Source organism: Notolabrus celidotus, chromosome 9, assembly GCF_009762535.1.
Source record: "Notolabrus celidotus isolate fNotCel1 chromosome 9, fNotCel1.pri, whole genome shotgun sequence".
Taxonomy (NCBI): domain Eukaryota; kingdom Metazoa; phylum Chordata; class Actinopteri; order Labriformes; family Labridae; genus Notolabrus; species Notolabrus celidotus.
The window spans coordinates 32,874,974-32,897,712 of record NC_048280.1 but is presented as its reverse complement, the minus strand read 5'-3'; the positions used below and the strand labels follow the sequence as shown (position 1 = coordinate 32,897,712).

Here is a 22,739-nt window from a genome sequence, read left to right as displayed (position 1 = left end):
CTCGAGGATCTTCTTGAGGCTGCAGTTGGAAGTGCCTGAAACCACATACACAACAATTCAAAAAAGCCGATCTTTACAGCAGACATAACATGTTTACAGTCTTGTACAAAAGACCAGTGTAGTCTGGATAGCTCATTTCTCGATGGGCACACACTGTACGGGGGGTGAATTTTTTCATAACGCTGTAATTTCAAAGATATTGAGATTACAAGTCTTCCATTGAGAGGCACAGCTGACTTGATTGACAGGCGGGGACACTGTAGCTGCTGGCTAGGAGACTCAAAGCCCGCCTCTTTACTTCACAATTGCTCAACAGCCGCAATATGGCTGCCGCCGACAATTGGCCTCAAAACAGTGCCTCAGAAACAGGTGGGTGACGCTACGGACACTCCGTCCATTATTTATACAGTCACTGATTTGAATGTGCCTCACTCAGCAGAGATAGTGAGAATGGGAGATGTCTCACTTGTCAGCATTCCGACTCTAGAACATGATGTTATGTCCGTGCAGAGCATGAAAACGTGCAATGACATCCCCGACTAATTATTGACTGATGAATATGTTGGCAGCTTGTTTTGTCACTAATTGCTGTGGACTACATTGATGAGTCGTTGCACCTTCAATGTCAGGTTTAATGTAATAATTCACTCCAAAGATTAAAGCAGATTCTGATTATTTTGCTCAGCCTTCACAAAGGGGCAGTGACATGATGTGTCTTCATGTCAGATATAACTCTTCTATTAAAAGTCACTTTGACTGCAGTTAGCTTTGTTGTACACTAGATTCTTGCAAATACACAGTCTTCATTCCGTGCTCCTGGTTTGTGAAATTGATTCAGGTCCTAAGGGCGGCTGTGGCTCAGTAGTAGAGTTGGTGATCTCTCAATCGAAGGTCAGGGGTACAAGGTATGCTGTCCACATGCCAAAGTGTCCTTTGGCAGGACACTTAACCCCAAACTGCCTCCAGTGGCTGTGCTATCCATGTGTGAATGGGATTTGCTAATACTGATGGGCTCTTTACATCCATCAGTGTGTGAATATGCGTTCAATGTGTGAATGTGGCATGTACAGTATCTCACAAAAGTGAGCACACCCCTCACATTTCTTCTAAAGATGATGCACAAGAAAGCCCACAAAGAGTTTACTAAAGACAAGCAGACTAATGATTAATGGAACCATGTCTTGTGGTCTGATGAGACCAAGATAAACTTATTTGGTTCAGATGGTCTCAAGCGTGTGTTGGGGCAGCTAGGTGAGGAGTACAAAGACAAGTGTGCCTTGCCTACAGTCAAGCAAGGTGGTGGGAGTGTCATGGTCTGGGGCTGCACGAGTCCTGCCGGCACTGGGGAGCTACAGTTCATTGAGGGAACCATGAATGCCAACATGTACTGTGACATACTGAAGCAGAGCATGATCCCCTCCCTTGAAAAACTGGGCCACAGGGCAGTACTCCAACATGATAACAACCCCAAACACACCTCCAAGACAGCCACTGCCTTGCTAAAGAAGCTGAGGGTGAAGGTGATGGAGTGGCCAAGCATGTCTCCAGACCTTAACCCTATTGAGCATCTGTGGGGCATCCTCAAACAGAAGGTGGAGGAGCGCAAGGTCTCTAACATGCAGCAGCTCTGTGATGTCATCACGGAGGAGTGGAAGAGGATTCCAGTGGCAACCTGTGAAGCTCTGATGAACTCCATGCACAAGAGGGTTAAGGCAGTGCTGGAAAATAATGGTGGTCACACAAAATATTGACACTTCGGGCCCAATTTGGACATTTTCACTTAGGGGTGTACTCACTTTTGTTTCTGGTTGTTTAGACAAGAAAGGCTGTGTGTTGAGTTATTTGGAGGGGACAGTACATTTACACTGTTAAACAAGCTGTACACTGACTACTTTACATTATATCAAAGTGTCATTTCTGCAGTGTTGTCCCATGAAAAGATATTATTGAATATTTGAAGAAATGTGAGGGGTGTACTCATTTTTGTGAGATACTTTAAGTGCAGGGATTGAAATGGCATACACAACGCCATGTCACTGTGCAGCCGTTCTCTACCAACATGTCGCTCCTAAAGCAGCAGCAGGTGCCGTTCTTTCAATATTTGACAGTTTTCAAAGCAGAATTATCATCCAACATGATAATGGAAGACTTTTTGCTCAGTTCACAGATTTATTTGAGGTCTCATTTAACTGTGCATATTTAACACTGACCTCAGGCCCCTCATGTGCACACTGCAGCACACCTAGAGAGTCACACTGTGTTTGAAAGTGATACAGAAGGTGAAGTTGCTGCTCAGACAGCTGAATGAGCTTGGATTGAACAGGTGTTGTCGTGCCAGTATGTAGAGCCCTTTGTGTCGTTTCATGATGAAACTCAGAACTGCACAAAAGCAGCTTATTGTAGAGATCTGTGTGTGCCGTGAGAGCTGTGTGTACCGTGTTTGTGTACTGTAATCGCCTAATTTACTGTGGCTCTGACTCTGTGTAATGTTTATGTTTGTGCTCATGCTGGCATATGTAAGAGTATGATTGTGTGTGTGTGTGTGTGTGTGTGTGTGTGACTCTGTGAAAAGATGCTACAACACTCGGAAATCCTGTCTGCCACCGTCTCTCCATGTTTACACTCACAGCACACTCACAGCCAACACACCACTCACACATCACACACAGAGAGAAATGTTAAGGCACCAAATTAGATTAAGATACACTAGAAGGCACATATACAAACACACACACACACACACACACACACACACACACACACACACACACACACACACACACACACACACACACACACACACACATACACACACACACGCACACCCTCAGGAAGGCAGACAGCCACTGCAATGCAGAGCAGAGCTTCCCCCTCTGCTGTGTGGGAGACACACCAATCACAGCGCGACGGGGGTGGACTAGAGATCCCTCGCTCGGTTATTTCATAGTCCTCTTCTTCTTCTTCTTTTCTCTCTTCTTATTTATTGGTCTCAGTCTCTCTACACTTCTGTTTTCTTTTTTTTTGTCTTATTCTACCTCCCCCTCTCTGCCTCATCTCCTCTCCTCACCTCGACTCCTTATTTGCATGACATAACCCTGAGTAAAACAGTGGCAATAAAGATGATTTTACAAGATTTTACAAACTCATAACAGCAGTAATAATGCCACATTACCACAAATTATGTTATATGCATTTTAATACTCACATACAGTATATACAATACTCAACCACCCTCTTATTTCATTCATCATTTCTCTTTCTATGAATTAAGCATTATAAGAATGGGAATAAATGCACTGTCAGTGAGTCAGTCAGCAACATACTGACGTGTTTGTTCTCTCATGTACATTGTGTCAGGTCTCTGCTGCTGAGTCACTACGCAGACAGGATGTGACTTTAAAAAGGACAGATTAGTAGGAGTCCCCTGTGCAGCTGCAGGTTGATTTAGCTGTTTTAACACATGCTCTGCATTAGTGAACATTTCAAGGGAGGACGCATGTGTAAATGCAAAACGCTGAATACAGTCACATTGTCTTTAAGCAGAAGTTTCCCTGTGAGCCCGGTAAAGGTCTCTGTGAAGAGGTCTTTGTGATCAATCAATCAATCAATCAATAATCAATCAATCAATCAATCAATCAATCAATCAATCAGATTTTATTTTTAAAGCACTTTTCATACAATGACATTGTAACACAAAGTGCTGTACATAAAAGCAACTTAAAATAAAATAAAGATATAAAAAAGAGGCTGCCATCCTAATCCCAAACCCCAGCCCCGACCCCAAACCCACCACACAATCCTAAAGTTAAGAACACAATAAATGCAACAATAATAATAAAAACAATAAAATAAAAAATAAGTTGCTGAACGAACTTAGGAAACTCTCTCATGATATCTTAATGAGGAAACAATGGAGGTAAAATAAGATGTTAAAACTCAACACAGGAAATTAATCTCCCCAAAATAAAATACATTTCTAAGATGATAAAATATAAATAATATACTAAGAAAATAAAATTAATAAGTAATAGAAAATAAGAAGAACTAATACATGTTATTGTGAATGATTGCAATAAAGTTCTTCAAATAAAATTTGGCAGACAAAGCAACAGAGTACTGCTCTTTGACAACATGTTCTGCCTTCATATCATTCATATTTAATCACTCATAGCTCTGAGTGACTGAAGGTATCCACAGCCAGTGGCGCCGTATAGGGGGGAAAAGTTAGGATGATTTTAAGGGCCCATTACCGACAGGGGGGGGGCCGAAAATAATAATAATTAAAAAATAAATCATAATTAATATTTTATTCAGAATAAGGTCATTTAAAAAACGGTCCCGTTGTCTTCATAAAATGTATATCAGAAATGGTACAGCCCAGTCAGACAGAAGTTGCACAGTACACAGAGTGCACTAAAGGCAGCTAAAATGTCTGGAAAGACAAAGTCTGGGTCCCAGAAAAAGGAGGGAAAGAAAGGAGAGAGAGAAGAAAGGGCGACATTATGTCATCCAGGAAAGGTTGGTATAGTCTTTGAGTGGTTAAAATCAACCTTTTTGCTAGTTTGATGTCCACAATGAGATGAACTATGCTTTAGCTAATTATACTAAATGGGTTTCCCCGCCCTCCCTACCAGACTCAGTAGCTGATATGTCAGCAGGTACACTGTCTCCACACAACTCCCCACAACCCAATGAACAAGGAGGTGAGCAAAGTAGCATGTCAATTAGCATTATTAAAGGGGGTCTATGGGAATCTCTTATTTCTCTCTCTATCTGTACTATTACAATAGCCTATAAAAACAAAGCTATAGCTAAGCCATGAAAACATAATAAAAGAAGGGGCAAATCAGTCACCTTGTGTGCAGGGAATCCTTCATGTTTGCCAGTCATACAGTAAATATTTGACTCCAAGAGGCAAGACAGCTGAAAAGGTAGAGTTATGTAAAGCTTTGACTGGGTCCATTGGATCCTGTAGATGTGGTTACAGCAGTTGCACACGGGTCTTGTGGCCTTTGGTGATGGGGCCCAATGTGATATTTTTTCATGGGGCCCAAAATCCCTGGCGGCTGCCCTGTCCACAGCAGAGCTGAAGATATTTGTCCGACCCCGGGTTGCGCTGTAAATGAGCGGTCAGTTGAATCTGGACTCCCCTCAGCAAGCAGTCGTGTGTCAACGGCACGAGCACTGGCTTGCGAGTTAAGTGATAATACAGGACCTCTATAAGATCGCATCATTCCTCTGGCCAAAATTTAACCAGCTGAGAATGTTGTCACACTCAGACAGGGAGGACGTACATGCTCATGGCCTCACTCTTCTGCAATCTATGCACGGTGCTGCAGGTGCACGATGAGATGTGAAATGTCAGGTGTTGATGAGTAAAGGAGGTTTTCTGCCGTTCTCCTTTAGCTACTTCCTGTCCAGACAGTATCTACTTCAGGTCTTCTTCCTGTCTTCTTCACATGTAGCAGAACCAATGTCATTTCTGTCACACAACTACAGCTGTTTATTCCTGTTCTAAATTTTGCTCCCATTATTCCTCGCGTAGACTCTTCTCTGTTGTGAAAGCGTGATGTCTACCTACTGCTGTGGTTCAGATAATCCACAATGTGACAGGACACTGACTCACTCCTACCTGCTGGAGGCCGACCTGCTGCACACCTGTCAGCGGAGGAGTGCTCCAGGGTCTGTGTGTAGGCCTGTCAGATCTAATAAACATTTCTGTGTGTGTGTGTGTCTTCAGAGAGTTTGCCAAGGAGAGAGAGCGGGTGGAGAAGCGGCAGGAGTTCCTGAAGCTCCGCAGACAACAGCAGATAGAGAGAGAACTTACAGGGTACCTGGAGTGGATCTGCAAAGCAGGTCAGACTCACACACACACACACACACACATACAGCCTCTCTCTCTCACACACACACATATAAAAAATGCAGTTGGTTTTGACACAAGTTGTTCTGACTACTTTGAACTCAGGTGTGTGTGTTTGTGTTGCAGAGGAGGTGATGCTGGCTGAGGAAGACAAGAACGCAGAGGAGAAGTCTCTGGATGGAGCGTGGTACAAAAGGAAACAACACAACTCTGGTGAGCGCTGCCTTCTTCAAGACACTGAGGATAAAAAAGAAAACTTGAAGTTCATAAAATGCATATTTTACTATTTTGGTTCACTGAAAAAGAACAACAGGAAGTTGAACATGAGGAAGTGTGTGAGTACTAAACTCAGTGTCAGAAACCTCCTGAATCAGGTGGAGAGAACCGGTGTCAGCAACGTGACGCCTGCACAGTCAGCATTAAAGAGTTCTCCCAGTATGCCAAACGGACGTTTATTAGCTTCATGATGAACAAGTCACTGAATTAGATCTCTAAATATCTGTCCGGGTCCAGAAGATAAGGAGGTGGTTATTATCACAGAAGAGCAAAAATGACAAGGACCGGCACAAAGACACAAACGCACGACTCAGTCAAAAAAGGACTCTTTGTTAGGGTAAGTAAACAACACTGGAAAACCTCTAAGGACAAACTTGACAGTCCTGGACAGAACAACTTGACAAACGCGGACCTTGACAGCACAAGACAGGATGATCTGGCGATTGTGACGTAAAGAGGCGGGCTTTGAGTTCCCTCGGAAACAGCTGTGCTCCCAACTGTCAATCAAGTCAGCTGTGCCTCTAATTGGAAGACTCATAATCTCAATATCTTTGAAGTTATCTTTATTTACACTTGAAAATCATTGAGAGCAAGCCCTCATTTACAATGACGACAAGCATATAAAAGAAACACTAAAGGTGACATATTATGCTCTTTTTCATCAAAATGTATTGGTCTAGAGGTCCCCAAAGCATGTCTTTAAAGTTTATTGCTCAAAGAAACACTTTGAAACCAGATTTCGGTCTGCCTGTAAACCCCTCTTTTTCAGCCCTGCTCAGAACAGGCTGTTTTCTGTGTCTGTGCCTTTAAATGAGAATGAGCTCTCTGACCACGCCCCCTCAGGAAGTGGATGTGGCCTCAGCTGCCCAGCACGTTGATCTAATGTTTACATGTTGGCTGCTCACAGACTCGCGTTAATTCAACCCTCTGAATCTGATCCTGACAGAGAGGCGCCTGCAGCAGGACCTTTCTGAAGGATTGGTCACAGATTTAGTGTTTCTTGTTGTTTTATTTGTCAGCATGTCGACGTGTGTCTTGGTACACAGCTCCGAACATGTAGCTATGTGGCTATGCTAACTAGCGCTAGCACTTTTCCATGAAAAATAAAAATCATCCACTAGATCTTCAAATCTGCAGACGTGGGGAGTAAAACCGACCTTTGTGTTTATTAAGACAGCCTACAACTAGCATGCCTCCCTCCTGAGCTCCTTGTTAGCACACATGTGTGCAGGGAATGAAAAACAGAGGAGGGGTTGAGTTGTATTTTATACAGTCTATGGGCTGAACAAGCTCCGAGCTCTGACATCTGTTACAGACCGGATGGCGTTGTGACGTATGAAAAACACTGAAAACTGAAACGGCTGGTTTCAGCACACATTTACAGAAAGGTGGAGAAATCAGAACAGGGGCAGAATGGATTATTTTCATTCTCGGGGGGTTTGTAGACATGCCAGGGACACATATTTCAGGTAGAGAATCATTAAAAAGTCGATTTTGCATGATATGTCACCTTTAAAATGCATGACAAGCAAATAAAAGATGTAACCCTAAAAGAATGATGATCAGTTAAAAACAGACAACAATTAAAAGTAATGTTACAACCATTGAAATAATGTTACACAAAGTCAGTTAAAACAGGTACAATCAGAGGTTAAAAACTTAAAACTAATGATTTTAAATGATTCAATGAAAACCGGTGCATTCATTTTTAAAGTGCTTTGAAGTGAGTTCCTTGCAGATGGTGCAAAGATCGGCATGTTTGAACGGGTGTGTATGTGGTTCTACCTCTGGAGCCAGCCTCATGTGGATCCTTGATGAACTGCAGTTTTTAACACTTCCTCATTGGACTCATATTTTTAGACCTGAGGTTGCTGCTTGAGAACAATGCACGTCTGCACTTACAGCCGTCCTTCAACAGATCGTTTGTGAACACTTGTCTCTGTTTATTTTTTTGTATTCATATTTTCATCAACAGTTTGTATCTAATGAGTGGGATGACGTCTCAGAGTTAGGGTGATAAAGGTTTGACTTCCAGCACGTTTGAGATACCATCAATGAAATCTGTTAGTCCCACTTTAACTCAGCGCCATGTTAATCAGCTGTTCACCATCTACTCTTAGCATAACAGCATCGAACCAAAATGCAGACACAGCATGAATGTAAAAGCTTTGATCTGTGATACACAAACTGACTCAGGCCACATTAATTCCCTTAAATCAATCATGTGACAGATAAATGATCCGATAATATGTGTTCATACTTCATAAATCAGCACATTATGCTCTTGTTTATAGCAGCAGGATAGCCTTTTTACCAGCTCTCAGTGTGAGTGTGTGTGTGTGTGTGTTTGTGTCAGTGTGTGTATGTTCTCCTCTTATCAAGGCTGCACCGCCTCTCCTCTGCAGCCTCACCCAGGGTAACAGTCACAGTGATTATGGGTGCGGGGTTGGAGGGTAATGAGATTAGAGTGAAGAACAGAGAGCGAGGCTCACAGGAGTTCAGAGGCATCATGGGAGTACGAGGGTCCTTCACGCATTTTGAACGCTCCTCTCTTCTCTTTAGTTTTTAGACTCCTCCTGATTTCTCATCAGCTCTCTTTAGAGAAATTGAACTGCCAACAAAGGGCTGCAGAAAGTTTGTCAGCACTTAAGTTCAGGATGCTATTTTTAGAACGCAGACCGACTTTACACCTGACACACCAAGCTGGATTTAGTCCTCTGTTTGTCACTGTATTATTATGTATGTCACCTTAAAACCACTGACCAGTCCAGTTTTCTATTCATCTATTCTTTGAGAGTTATTTTACATTTTATATCAAATGTTTTCAACCAGGAGGGTTCTGGCCTAGATCAACAGCAGCACACTTTACAAGTTCACAGACTTACAACACATAACAGTTACTAACACATGGAATTTATTCCAGATCACAGAAAGTCATTATTCAGGGCACCTACAGCCTGATGCATCCTCCTCCACACCTTCAGTCTACTCATTTAACCCTTAAAGACCTAGATCGTTTTGGGGGGCGCCAGACTCTCCTGTATTTATCTTGTTTTTCTAACCTATTGAAGCACTCAGCATCAAGTGCCATACATCTTTTTATTCAGGAGAACCTTATCTTTCACTGTGTTGCATTTAAAGTACCAGTTTTACTTTAGTTTTGTCTGATAATGGATGAAAATACTGAAGTTTTTTAAAAATCGTCTGGAAATTTAGGTCATTTTTTACTGTGAACTCAGACAAAACATCAGGAAGTTTTGTTTTGTTTTGTTAGAAAGTTGTACTTAGGTATTTTAGACTTCCAAATGAATTTGTGTCACTATCAAACCTTTACTGAGCAAGCTACAGCCATTTATTATAGTATTTTCTAAGGCGTTTTTTAGTGGAAAAGGCAGGTGTATTCTTATTTTTGATTTACTGACCCTGTGGATGTGTGTAAAAAAGGTCTGAGAGTAAGTAGAGATGTTATTATATCATAAATTAAGACACAGAGGTAAAAGTGACTTTTCAGATTTACATTTTGATCATGAACACATGCAAACATGGTCACAAATACAGGAAACTGTGTTCATAAATGAATTGAAATACACTTAGTGCAAATAATCAAATTGCAAATTATTTTCACTAACTAAGAACATAATGAGAGATGTAAATTATTTGGTAAAAATGAGCAAAAAGTTCAGACGATCTTCATCAATTATACACATAAATTACAGAAACATATATACTATATATGTCCTGGAAAGGATCCATGCAGCTGCTGCACTCCTCTCTGCCCCAGCTGTGTCTGCGTCAGAATCAGATGACTCCTCGGCAAAATCGCCAAGCTGGTCATTTGATAAAATTAGAAACAGTGCCTCTTCTGTCGTGTACCTTTGTGTTGTCATTTTTATTTTGTGTTGAGTTCAAATAACGTGCAAATCTGTTTGATTTTGCTGGCCGGTTTTGTGTACGGATTCTCCTTCTTGTTTTCCGCTCTTTACATTCAAATTTCCCCCAAAAAACACGTTTATTGGTGGAGTAGATGGTTATCATGGTGAAACACATCCTGGACATTTACATTTTGAACCAATCGATACACAGGGGTGGGACTAAGCATCTACACCCATTGCCAATTGGCTCAGAGGAAGAAACTACGTAGGTTTCCCTGACGAATCAATGCTGCTAAATTTACCACTAATGTGGTATCGATGGAAAGCTGAGAATGTCCGCTGTAGCTGAGTTTTTAAAGCTTGTTGATAGGATCAGCGGTTCAAAAGTTATTAAACATTTAAGAATAAGAGCTATTTGTGGCCGCCGGCGGCCGTCTCGGTCTTTGAGGGTTAAAGAGAGCTAGCTCCCTCAGACACAAACCCGAGCAGCGTACCTTAAATTATTTTTCCCCCATCTTGAGCTTCACTCTGGGGACAGAAAGTAAAAAGAAATCTAGACTGGAACTTCCAACATTTTGCAAATGAATGAAACTTCTTCAAGAAGGGAGCAAGATTAGATTACTTTATAAATAAGAACACACTGGTGATTGAGTCTGCTTGAGCAACTAATGAGTCACTAAAATATCTTATTCATTTTTATGGAATCATCCTTTAAGGTTTGAATATATGACAAAATCTACATCAGTGAATTCAGTGAAAAGCCAGTTATTCATCTCTCTTAGAATTAAACCAGCAGACTACTCATATTAGATTTTTAGTTTCTAAATGAAACCACACCTGATGAAACAGTACATGTTATCTGTAACATCATGTTTGCTTCCTTTTAGGAATGTTTTAGCCCAATTTTAGCTCGGGCTGGATTTGGCCTACTGGCTAAATCACGCGGGTTGGCCGGCCCTTTACACGCATGTCATTCCCCCACTCTCTCTCCCTGTTTCCAGCTCCACCCACCGCCCTCCCCTCTCTAATAAAGGTGCAAAAGCCCCAAAAAATATCACTCAAAAAAAAACACAAAGGATGTTTCAGCTCATCAAGTGTGAGCTGTTTTCACCTCTCTGTGTTTGATGCTGTCGTCTCTGTGATACATTTATTAGAGGAGCTTGAGCAGTGCTATGTAACTGTACAGTGGATTCAAGGTGACTGTCTGAGCAGCAGGTCAATAATGAACAAAGTGAACTGGATGGATAACCTGAGCAATGTCTGTCAGTCTGGTAGAAGAAGAAGTTGTTGTGATAGATGCGAGTTCAATCACTCGTTACTTAAAGATGAGTTTCTTTTCTTCATTTTGTATTCCCAGTGCTGAAAAGGACGAAGAAGAGTAAGAACGACCTCATCAACGCAGAGGAAGGAGAGGACCACTTCACTGACATCTCGTCTGTTGGTGAGGATCACACACGAGACACAACACGTTGACTCAAGATCTGCTGTTTTCTTCAAGATGAAAGTCCTCAGATGACGACAAACAGCTGGTTGAAGGATGACTCAGCTGTGACTAGTCGTTTATATTCTGAAATATACAAAGCTTCATAACAATGTGGATTCAATAATACTCCAAAAATGAGAAACATGAGCTCACGGGCAATACATTCTGCATGTTCACACAGTGACGGTTTACCTCAAACTTTATCTTCAGTTTACCACCCCTCCCTTTCCTTCACTGCTGCTGAAACACTCATCCACACCTTCATCACCTCAAGACTAGATCATTAATGATAATAAAAAATCATAGAATTTATATAGCGCTTTTCTTCGTACTCAAAGTCGCTTTACATAAGATGAAAACTAAAGAAAGAAAATGAAACACATGAATAAAAACAAACAAAACTGGGACAGAGGTGGGGCGGGGGGGAGGTCATGTGTGGTATGCTTTTTGGAACAGGTAGGTCTTGAGGTGGTTTTTGAAAGAGAGGAGAGAGTCAGAGTTACAGATGTGTGGAGGGAGAGAGTTCCAGAGAGTGGGGGCAGCGATGGTAAAGGCTCTGTCCCCCAAGGTGCGGTGCTTGGACTTCGTGATAGGGGACAGGAGGTTGGCATCTGAGGATCTGAGGCGGCGAGATGGGGAGTGGCGTTTGAGGAGGTTGGTCAGGTAAGAGGGGGCGAGGTTATTGAGGGCTTTGTAGGTGATGAGCAGGATCTTGAAGTGGATTCGGTGCTGAATGGGGAGCCAGTGGAGGTGCTGAAGGATGGGTGTGATGTGGGCTCTGGAGCGGGAGTGGGTGAGTAAACGGGCAGCTGAATTTTGGACATATCGAAGTTTTTTGAGGTCGGTGGAAGGGAGGCCGTAAAGAATGCTGTTGCAATAGTCCAGTCTGGAGGTTATGAAGGCGTGGATGAGGGTTTCTGCAGCAGAGGTTCACCCAACACCCTCCTCAACAAATTTCAATACATACAAATCTCAGCTGAACGCCTCCTCACTCACTCCTGCTCCAGAGACCACATCACCCCAGTCCTCCAGAACCTCCATTGGCTTCCCATCCCCTCAAGAATACAGTACAAGATCCTCCTCATCACCTACAAAGCCCTCCATAAACTAGCTCCCTCCTACCTCACCGACCTTCTGCAGCCATACAATCCCTCCCGCAACCTCCGTTCCACCAATGCCATCCTCCTCAGCCCTCTCACCAGACCCAAGCACAGAACCTGGGGGGACAGGGCTTTCTCTGTCGCTGCCCCCACCCTCTGGAACTCTCTCCCCCAACACCTCAGATTCTCTCCCTCACTCACAAAATTCAAATCAGGACTCACAACCCACCTATTTACAAAGGCTTTTAAACTAGAATTGGTTGATTTTTGTTTGTTTTGTTTTGTTGCTTTCCTTTGCTTTTCTATTGTATAATTTATTTTCTTGTGAAGTGTCTTAGAGAAAATTTCAAAGCGCTTTTATAAATAAAATGTTTTATTATTATTATTATTATTATTATTATTATTGTTATTGTTATTGTTATTATTATTATTATTATTACTTTATTACAATGTCACAATGTTACAATGCCATTTAGCAGATGCTTTTATCCAAAGTGACGTACATAGGAGAACAAGAACAACACAAGCAGAGATCTAGACAAGAGGAAACAAGATCAGTAAGAGTAACAAAGTGCTTCAAGTCCATCTGGGTGCAGGTAATGCCAAGCAGTGTAAAGGCAATGAACAAAAGTAAATAAGGATTTTTTATTTTTTTTTTAAATAAGGAACATCTACAATGAAGCAACCAAACCATTTAAGACCTTCCATTATCATCAACAATTAACTTGTCATCACCACAATAATGACCAAAGTACCAAGTGCTGGGTCACTCCAGAGCTGAACACAGATTCCCAGAGTAGACAGTGTGAGTCAATCGTAGCTGGACGACATGATCTGCCACTGGGGACAACAGTGGAGAACAGTCTAGCTAAGTGCATAGTGCTTCCTAAAGAGCTGGGTCTTTAGCTGTCTTTTGAAAGTAGAGAGGGACTCTGCAGATCGAATGGAGTTGGCCATTTGGACCCAGTTGGAGTCCAGAGAAAAACAGAAGCAACATAAACGCTGGTGTTTTCAGGCAAACAAGAAACAATCAAAACCACACAAATCCATCAGCGTGGTTTGTTAAACTGCAAACACAAATGACGTTAACACGGGGAGAATAAGAAAACAATCTAAACCTTGTGCCTAAATCCCCCAAAACACATAATGAGGGCCTCAAAGTTAACATCAAGTACTATGAGAAACTAAGTTACATTAATGAATCTACCAAGAGAGACACGTACATGAGTTTCATCCAGGTATCTGTGTATCAACACAGAAGATGAGTTGTTTTTTGAGGATAAGTTGGAGGGATAACCTACGGCAGGTGATTGGTGGATTACAGTGGAAGAAGGTGGAGATGCAGGATCGGGGAAGCTGGATGGTGGATGTTGTGGCGACATTGCTTGCAGGAAATCCCAGCTGAAACTGCTGATGATGTTACGCCCTGGAATCCTCTATCCAGGATCCCTAATCGTTCCTCTCCACCTTCTTCTCCTGTCATCTACCAATCACCTGCCGTACGTAATCCCTCCAACTCCTCTTCAGAGGAACGACTCAGCCTGCACGTTGAGAGGCAGCTACAAACGCTGAGTCACACCTCACTCCTCTGAACCTACCGGGCACCAAACTACACCAAACAACAAAAGCACAGCAGGACCATAACACCAGTCCAAATTGAAATGTTTGTGTGTATAATGTCCTGCTGTGAGAAAAGGACCAGGATGCCAGACTCAGGGCACAAGGCAAAATGTCAACGTTTGTTTTGTCAGAAGCAGAGGTCGGCACACAGGTGATCAGAGACGAAGGCAGAGGCTGGAGGAAAGGTCCAAAGAACACCAAACACTGGTCTAAACAGAAAGGCAAACATGAGGAACAAGGCTGGACCACTGACACAAGGTGCGAGATGAACTGGCACAGGGAGGGAAGATTGAACTAATACACACAGGGAGGGAAGACTGAGCCAAGCACACATAGGGAGCAGGATAACAAGACTCATATGAGGCACATTAGTGTCATCAGGGAAGAGGGACAGGCAGAGGGCAGGAAGTCAACAGACCTGGAACAAGAGACAAGGATAAGTATCAAAATAAACCAGGAGGAGAAATGTGGTTGTCACAATCAATCATTAAAAGCTTCTGAATGTACAAGCAGCCAAAGGTCATAGGACACCAGACCGGAGGATGTGTTTCAGGGTTTAAAGGCCATTCACCAATCTGTGACATCACAAATTGAGCAAGTTTCTCGTCTGATCTCATCTTAATCCACCATGAGCAGAGCACTGTGCAGCATTTAGCAAGTTACTGTGGTAAGGACAAACTTCCTTTAACAGGCAGAAACCTCCAGCAGGACCAGACTCATGTTAGACACACATCTGCTGAGACCATGTTGGGATAAAGGGAGATGAAGAGAGAGAGATACTGTATATGATAGTGATAGTTGTAGCTGCCAAAGTCTGGCACGTCCACAGCAAGTCCACAGTCCTCACTAATTTAATAGCAAATGAAAAAAATCCTGGGCTTAGATTACCTGATCTATTCCATGAACATTGTGTACATTATTATCACATAGAGCCCAAAAGTATGTGAAAGTAGGGTCTTGGAACCAATAATACAATTCTTCTTTAAAGCTTAGCAGACGAAAATATACAGAAATCAGATCCATTATGTCCATTTTTTTGTTACTAAGAGGTTAGACCATGTTAAAAAGTTATGTATTCAATTTTATATCTACAAAGTAACTGTACTGTTTTTCAGAGGTGTGGACTCAAGTCACGCGACTTGGACTCGAGTCAGACTTGAGTCCCGATTTTGATGACTTTGGATTTGACTTGACAATATCATCAAAGACCTGCAACTCAACTTGGACTTTGGCATCAATGACTCAGGATTTGGCTCAGGCTTTAGTCTGATGACTTGTAAATACTTGAGATTTTCAGTGAGCGTGTTGAATGAAATGTGCTCCCATTCAAAGTATTCAACTAACATGACTGTAATGCTGTCATTTCCAGCAAGACAACACATTTGTTCCCACAGAATCTACCTCATTGACTGCATCTATTAATGTCCAATCAGGTTTAAGAAACAAACAAGAGGGTGTGGATTACGTATGGCCAGGCTGCTGGAGAGTGGCAGTTTTTAACACCGGGATGTGTAATCATGCTACCGAGGATAACTTCATTTGCGTTCTTAAATTACGAGGTCTTAAAATCGTAAAATCGCTGTGGCTAGAAACGGTGACACTGAAAGCATGCATTCATTGTATCAAATTTGATAGATTGTTACATTGTTAAAATGGCATTTTATTTGGTAAACGGTCCTCATGACTTGTAGGGCGGCAGTAGCTCATTCCATAGGGACTTGGCTTGGGAACCGAAGGGTCACCAGTTCCAGTCCCAGTATGGACAAAGTTTGGCAAGTGGACTGGTGGCTGGAGAGGTGGTGGTTCACTTGCATGGGCACTGCTGAGGTGCCCTTGAGCAATGCACTGAACCCCCAACTGCTTGGGGTGTGCTGGTTGATGGCAGCATCCTCACTCTGACATCTCTCCCAAAATACATGTCCACTGCATTTGTGTGTGCATGATTGTATGTATATGTACCAAAAAACTGTGCGTGTAGCATGACCGAAAAACAACACGAGTGAAAAAATTGAATTTCCCCCCTGGGGATTAATAAAGTACGTTTCTTTCTTCTTAAGGACTTTAAAATTTCAAGCCTATGACTTCGGACTTGACTCGACTTGTCTTGTCTTTACTTGAGACTTGACTTGTACTTGCACATCTTTACTTGAGACTTGACTTGTACTTGCACATCTTTACTTGAGACTTGACTCAAGACTTGGGATTAAAGACTTGGGACTTACTTGAGACTTGCAAAACAATGACTTTCTCCCACCTCTGCTGTTTTTATTCATGACTGTGTCTCGCTGCTCCTGACTTTTGATCAGGCACTCCAGTACTAAAATAATCAGAAAAAACATCTGAAGCTTGCTGTGTATTATCAGATGTTTTTAGAGGACAATTTAAAATATTGATTCATTTTAATGATATCACAAACACATGTAGAGAGTTACGATGTGGTTTTGCTTCAGGTCTCCAGGTGTTGTGAGGTGACTCAGGTGTCTGGATTTAAAATAGATCAGGAAATGATGAGGCCACCCGTCTTCCTGTGCTCGTAATGAAACTCTAATAGAACCATTTTTCTCCCTCCCTCCTGTATCCACTGCTGCTTGACATTTGGGCTTAATTTAAAGTTACAGAAGGTTTAATTTAGTCCAGACTAAATGAAGAGGACCTTGGCTCTGTGTCTAAAATAATCCAGGTCTTCACTCCAGTCACGTTGCACATTTTAATCTGTTTGTCCTCATGGTTTGCTCAATGATTTTTACAGCACTGATGGACCTCATTAATCTGAAATAAACCTGACTGCACAGAAACACATCTCTGCAGTCACATATCTGAATCTTGATGTGAAACACGGCTCAGGTTGAAAACAACCTCGCTCAGGTGACCTCAGTGTGAGACCTGGTCACTTTACTTCTGCTTGGTGTGTTTTGTCCCAACAGCCCCCCCAGGGTCACCGTTCACCCGGACCAGCGTGAAGAGCAAGAACGACAACTCGTCTTACTTCAGGAGGAAAGAAAAGAGGCTCCGCTTCACCATCCGCCGGCTGGTCAAGTCTCAGAGCTTCTACTGGACTGTCCTGTGTCTGGTGGGCCTGAACACGCTGTGTGTGGCCATCGTTCACTACGACCAGCCCGAGTGGCTCACGTTTGCTCTGTGTGAGTACCAGCAGTTTCGGACTTACAGACCGATGTGTGAACCATGTACCTGATCAGTGTTTTTGCATTTAATCACTCATCCAAACGTTCACATACAAGTACTCAGTCTTCTCAGTCATCCACAGACAGGATGGAGGATTTAAAGGCTGAATCATAATTTAGAAACCACAGTCTTACTGCTGCAGCCTCTCTTGGTCTACTGTCTTCGGTCGACTATATTTGCTTGACCCTCCTGTTATGTTCGTTTCTTAGGGACAGCAATAATGTTCCTGGGTCAACTTGACCCGGGGCATATTTAATTATCCAAAAGTGCCAGAACCAATGACGACAACTCACTCATTTTTCATGTGTGTGTTCATAATTGGGGTGAAATATGTCACACAGTTGCAAAGAAACAATTAGTATTTGACACTTCTGACCCCTTTTAGACTCCACTTTGACTGCTGGGTCAAGTTGACCCATGAACAGTATCTATGTAATAGATATAAACATGCAGGGGGGTTGCAAATATGTTAAATGAACCATTTTGATGTTAATTACACAAATTGAGCCAAGCAGAAGAAGTTTCATACCGAAAAAATACTTCTAACAATTTATTTTTTAAGATTTTGAACTTTGAAATGGGTCAATCCGACCCGGAACATAACAGGTCAAACTTATGCACAGCTGGTGCAACCAAGTGCAGATCTTTCTTTAAGTGCAGAGGCTTTTTTTTAGTTTCATTTTTAAGTCCTGAGGAAGTACTCTTACTTACTCTGATGTCACTTCCTGGAGTAAAGCTTTGTTTGCCTAAAATCAACACATCAAAGATTATTAGAGTAACTTAATCAGGCTCTAGGTATCATGATTTGCATCCTAGATGACGTTAAATAAGCACACTATGACCTTCATCTCTGGATGTTGAAGGTGGTTGCCTCTTGTTTTAACGTGCACAGAGCTCAGGCCTCTGACTTCACTCCTCAGCAGCACAAAGAGAGGTGGAATTGATATCCAGGTCTGCATTAAGCCTGGTGTTCCCTGGTTAAGCATAAGTTGACAGCACTAGCTTTACCAGCAGCCTTACCTGCATGCTGATGCGAAGTGCACATGATATCTGATACTTGTGAGTTTTCTACTCTGTAGTCCTGCTGTGGATCTGCACAGGGTCACATATGTAAACAGAGATCACTTGGGTTCCATTGTATGTTTCATTCACACACATGAGCAAACACACAGCTCACACACTGCATCATGGGAGGATACAGCAGTTACTTCATCAAACAATGGAGTCTTTCTGTGTATTATTTGCAGAGTGCACAGCTGAGCAGGCAGCAGCAGCCCAGCTCTATTGAGCAGTAGGAATCAGCAGGGAGGCCTCTTTAACCCGGGGCATTGATCTGTGTTTTCTTTTGTCCCCTGACAGACCTGGCGGAGTTTGTGTTCCTGGGCCTGTTCCTGGCAGAGATGTCCATGAAAATGTACGGCCTCGGACCCCAGAACTACTTCCACTCCTCCTTCAACTGCTTTGACTTTGGGGTGAGTCCCCCAGAGGAGCCAGGGTCTATGGAGAGGAAGTTAGCTTTCAATTTGCAGCTTGTGATCCAGCTCTGATGAGATCTTAACTTGCACTGCCGAGCATCGGATCTTGTGTGTTTTGCACCTTTGACTGTTTAAGAATCATATGAGTCGTTTCAGGTAAGCCTCGAGGGTGTCTAAAATCCACTTTGCATCAGGAACAAAGACGTGAAATCTGCCTTTGTTTTTATTTTCACAAATAGAATAAAGGTTTTAGAAAAGTTCAAGGTGATTTTTAGACACTGTCAAGGCTTTATCCATATTTATTTACACGATTTCAGAAGAGTGAAAGAGGCAAAACATAGAGCATTAGATTCTCTGCATGACAATTTAAGATCCTCTTAACTTTCCTCTGAGCAGCCAAATCAGAAGCTAAGAACTGGCAGCTAACTTCAGCGTGGTCCAGGTCAGAGCTGATGAAGAGTTTCAATCTGGATAAGAGTGATCCGGATTTGGAAATCCACTTCTTTTTAAACTCTAGAATTATCAGATCCAGATTACTTTTGTCCTGGTGTTTCAAAGAAAATCTGATAGAATTATCAAATCTAGATTACTAGCCCTTTAAATGGGACTACACTTGCATATTTTGTCCACAGGGGGCGCCAAAAGCCACATAATCTGAAAGATACTCAGTTTCTTCCAATTAGATATTTTATTTTATATTATTGATGCTCTCCGCTGAAATATTTAATGGGGACAGAAGCTTTTATATGTTTAATACTATTTTACTTTTAATGTCTGCTTCGTCAAATCAATCAATCAATCTTTATTCATAATGTGCCAAATCCCAACATATGTTATCCTCAGACTCTTTCCAAACAGAGCAGGTCTAGACCGTACTCTATGTTCTATTATTAACAAAGACCCAACATCAAGACAGGATAAGATCCAGTCCCATCTTACAGACAGGACTCAGTCTGATCTCATCTTAATCCACCATGAGCAGAGCACTTTGCAGCATTTAGCAAGTTACAGTAGCAAGGACCAACTTCCTTTAACAGGCAGAAACCTCCAGCAGGACCAGACTCATGTTAGACACACATCTGCTGAGACCGTGTTGGAGAGAAGGATAGAAGGAGATGAAGAGAGAGAGAGATGATAGTAGTAGTTGTAGCAGCTGGAGTATGGTATGTCCACAGCAGCAGAGATCCAGAGGAACCTACGAGACAAGGGAGCTCAGGGACTCCAGAAAGGTCTATGGTTAGTAACTTTAATGGGACAGGAAGAGTTAAAGTGAGAGACAGGCAGAGGGAGGAGAGAGAGAGCAGGCTAAGCCTATAGCAGCATAACTAAGAGCTTGTCAGTAAGTGACAACTCTGATGGGACACTGCACACAGGTGAAGTGCGACTGCCGATACATCTGAAGAACTGATGGTGGAGTCACCTTAGCAAGTTACAGTAGCAAGGACAAACTTCCTTTAACAAGCAGAAACCTCCAGCAGGACCAGACTCATGTTAAACACACATCTGCTGAGACTGAGTTGGGGTGAGGGATAGAGGGAGATGAAGAGAGAGAGAGAGATGATAGTGATAGTTGTAGCAGCCAAAGTCTAGCACGTCCACAGCAGTGACTCTGCGTCTCTGTTGTGGTTCACTAATCTAATAGCAAATGAACAAAATCCTGGGATTAGATTACCTGATCTTTTCCAATTTTGTGATCCTTTATTTTTCTTTATAACAATCCAGTTTTAAGATTTGATGTAATCTGATCAGAAAAGCTGTAAAATCCCACCAGATTACTTTTGAACATCTTGTCTCTGGAGTTAAACGAGTCCACAGGAGGTGTAAGAGTGAGAGCATGAGTAGAGTTGATGTAATGAAGCAGCACTGACGCTCGAGTGAAAACCAAGATTATAGTGATGTAATCCTATTGATGTATACCCCGTTCTTGTAAATGTAATCTGCTGAGTTTAAATAATCCTGCTGTGTCCTCAGGTTATCATCGGCAGTATCTTTGAGGTGGTCTGGGCCGCCATCAAACCCGGAGCCTCTTTCGGGATCAGCGTCCTGCGAGCTCTGAGGCTGCTCAGGATCTTCAAAGTCACAAAGTGAGCATGCAATGTTTCCTCCACAATGGGGACACATATAACACTTAGATATCTGAATATTTAAATGTGTGTGTTTTTGTGTGTGTGAAGGTACTGGAACTCTCTGAGGAACCTGGTGGTTTCTCTGCTGAACTCCATGAAGTCTATCATCAGCCTGTTGTTCCTCCTCTTCCTCTTCATCGTGGTCTTCGCTCTGCTGGGCATGCAGCTGTTCGGTGGACAGTGAGTCTTTGGTGTTTCCTCATATAGAAATAAAACACGTCTTATGTTGGGGATAAATCATTTAAGGAATCCTGGAGTACAGGCTCAGTCCTGCCAGAGGAAACCTCCTCTCCAAGTAAAGATCAGTCTCACAGTCACCGTGCCACCAGAGGCAGAAAAGTCAGGCCACACTCTCTCTGTAGGAGCATCAAGCCACAAAGTTTCTGTAAGCCTGAGCACATTGAGTTCATTAATATTTAAGGAATAATGAATATATCGATGTTACATTAACCTGCAGAGGGATCATACTGCCCCTCTTCCTCCTCAGACTCAATCATTCACAAAAAGAAGTTTCACCTTTACTCCATTTTTAAAATTTGATTTTCTCTGAGAGAACTTTCAGTTTCAATTTTTAATCAGCATTTTCTTCATTGTTTATGTACTGAAAACAAAAACTCCTCAAGGTGTTGAACCTTCAAAAGTTATCTTTCAGGACAGGAGTGCAGCAAGTTCACACACAAGGAAGAGAACCGCAGATAGTCAGAACTGTTTTTGTAAGAAAAATGAACACATTGATATCCATTTCTTAGACATTATAAAAGCCCACAATGACTTCAATTTGCTCAACTGTATCCCTACAACTCTTACACTCTCCTCTTTTCAACCAAATGTGTAAATTTGCTACGTGCTAAAAGTCCAAGACAAACAGAAGAAGTCAAAGGATGACATCCTGAGTAAAAACAACAATCCTCCCTCTGTTCATCTCTCCTCTCTTCTCTCTTTGGTCTGCAATGAAAGCGGTTACAGCAGGAGCAGTGAGTGTCCACTAATGGCGTTTCATGCTCTGGCACCAAACATCTTTCACAACACTTCCACTTCCCTCGGTAGTGATCGTTTGGTCTGCTGTGATTTGTGTTCAGCAGCTCTACGCCTGGAAATTATTCCTGCAAAGGAATATAAAGGAGTCTGATTGGTTTCCAATTGTGATACAGTTCACATCAGAAGTCCCGCCCTTCTTGGTTTTGATTGGTCAGGGAGTGACTGATGAAAATAGAGATGTTTCAAAAGTTGAGATGGGACAAATGGCTGACATGGAGAGCGTTTCTGTGCTCAAGGCGCTGCACTGCTTTGTTTTTCTATTGCAGGAAAAACACTGTTAGTCCTTATATGTGTCATGTGGAAATGTTATGTTCAAAACTTGGTGCAAACACTTAGGCACTACCAAACTGACTCTGGGAAATCAAAGTAGCCTGAGTCTGACCTCAGTTGCCTCCAGGTAGAGCAATCCTCTCTTTGCCATTACATAAATGATATCAGTGCAGGGACAATAAATAACTGATTTATTCATTTTATCTAACTTTATATAAAAAAAAAAAAAAAAAACATCTACAGTCTGGTTTGATCATTCAGCAAAATTCAAAACTAAGCAGAAGACTGTTGAAGCAAATATTCCCAATATCAAAAATAATATACCAATTAAAAAAGCATTTCTGTGAATGCATTTTAAATTTCAAATTTTCTTTTTAATTTGAATTATGATACTAATTTAGCAGGGCATTTTTTAGAAAGCAAGAAAGAAAAT

At 42.1% G+C, this 22,739-nt stretch overlaps 1 protein-coding gene across 1 annotated transcript in view; it reads left to right on the top strand.

The window, feature by feature from the left end:
* cacna1ba (calcium channel, voltage-dependent, N type, alpha 1B subunit, a) overlaps positions 1 to 22,739 on the top strand; it is a 234,712-nt gene that overhangs the window by 119,499 nt on the left and 92,474 nt on the right. Inside the window, exons 8-14 of the mRNA XM_034692917.1 lie at positions 5,741 to 5,856; positions 5,990 to 6,076; positions 11,369 to 11,452; positions 17,139 to 17,354; positions 18,757 to 18,869; positions 20,844 to 20,956; positions 21,047 to 21,178. Coding sequence (XP_034548808.1) covers positions 5,741 to 5,856; positions 5,990 to 6,076; positions 11,369 to 11,452; positions 17,139 to 17,354; positions 18,757 to 18,869; positions 20,844 to 20,956; positions 21,047 to 21,178 — 861 coding nt within the window. The remainder of the gene's footprint in view (positions 1 to 5,740; positions 5,857 to 5,989; positions 6,077 to 11,368; positions 11,453 to 17,138; positions 17,355 to 18,756; positions 18,870 to 20,843; positions 20,957 to 21,046; positions 21,179 to 22,739) is intronic.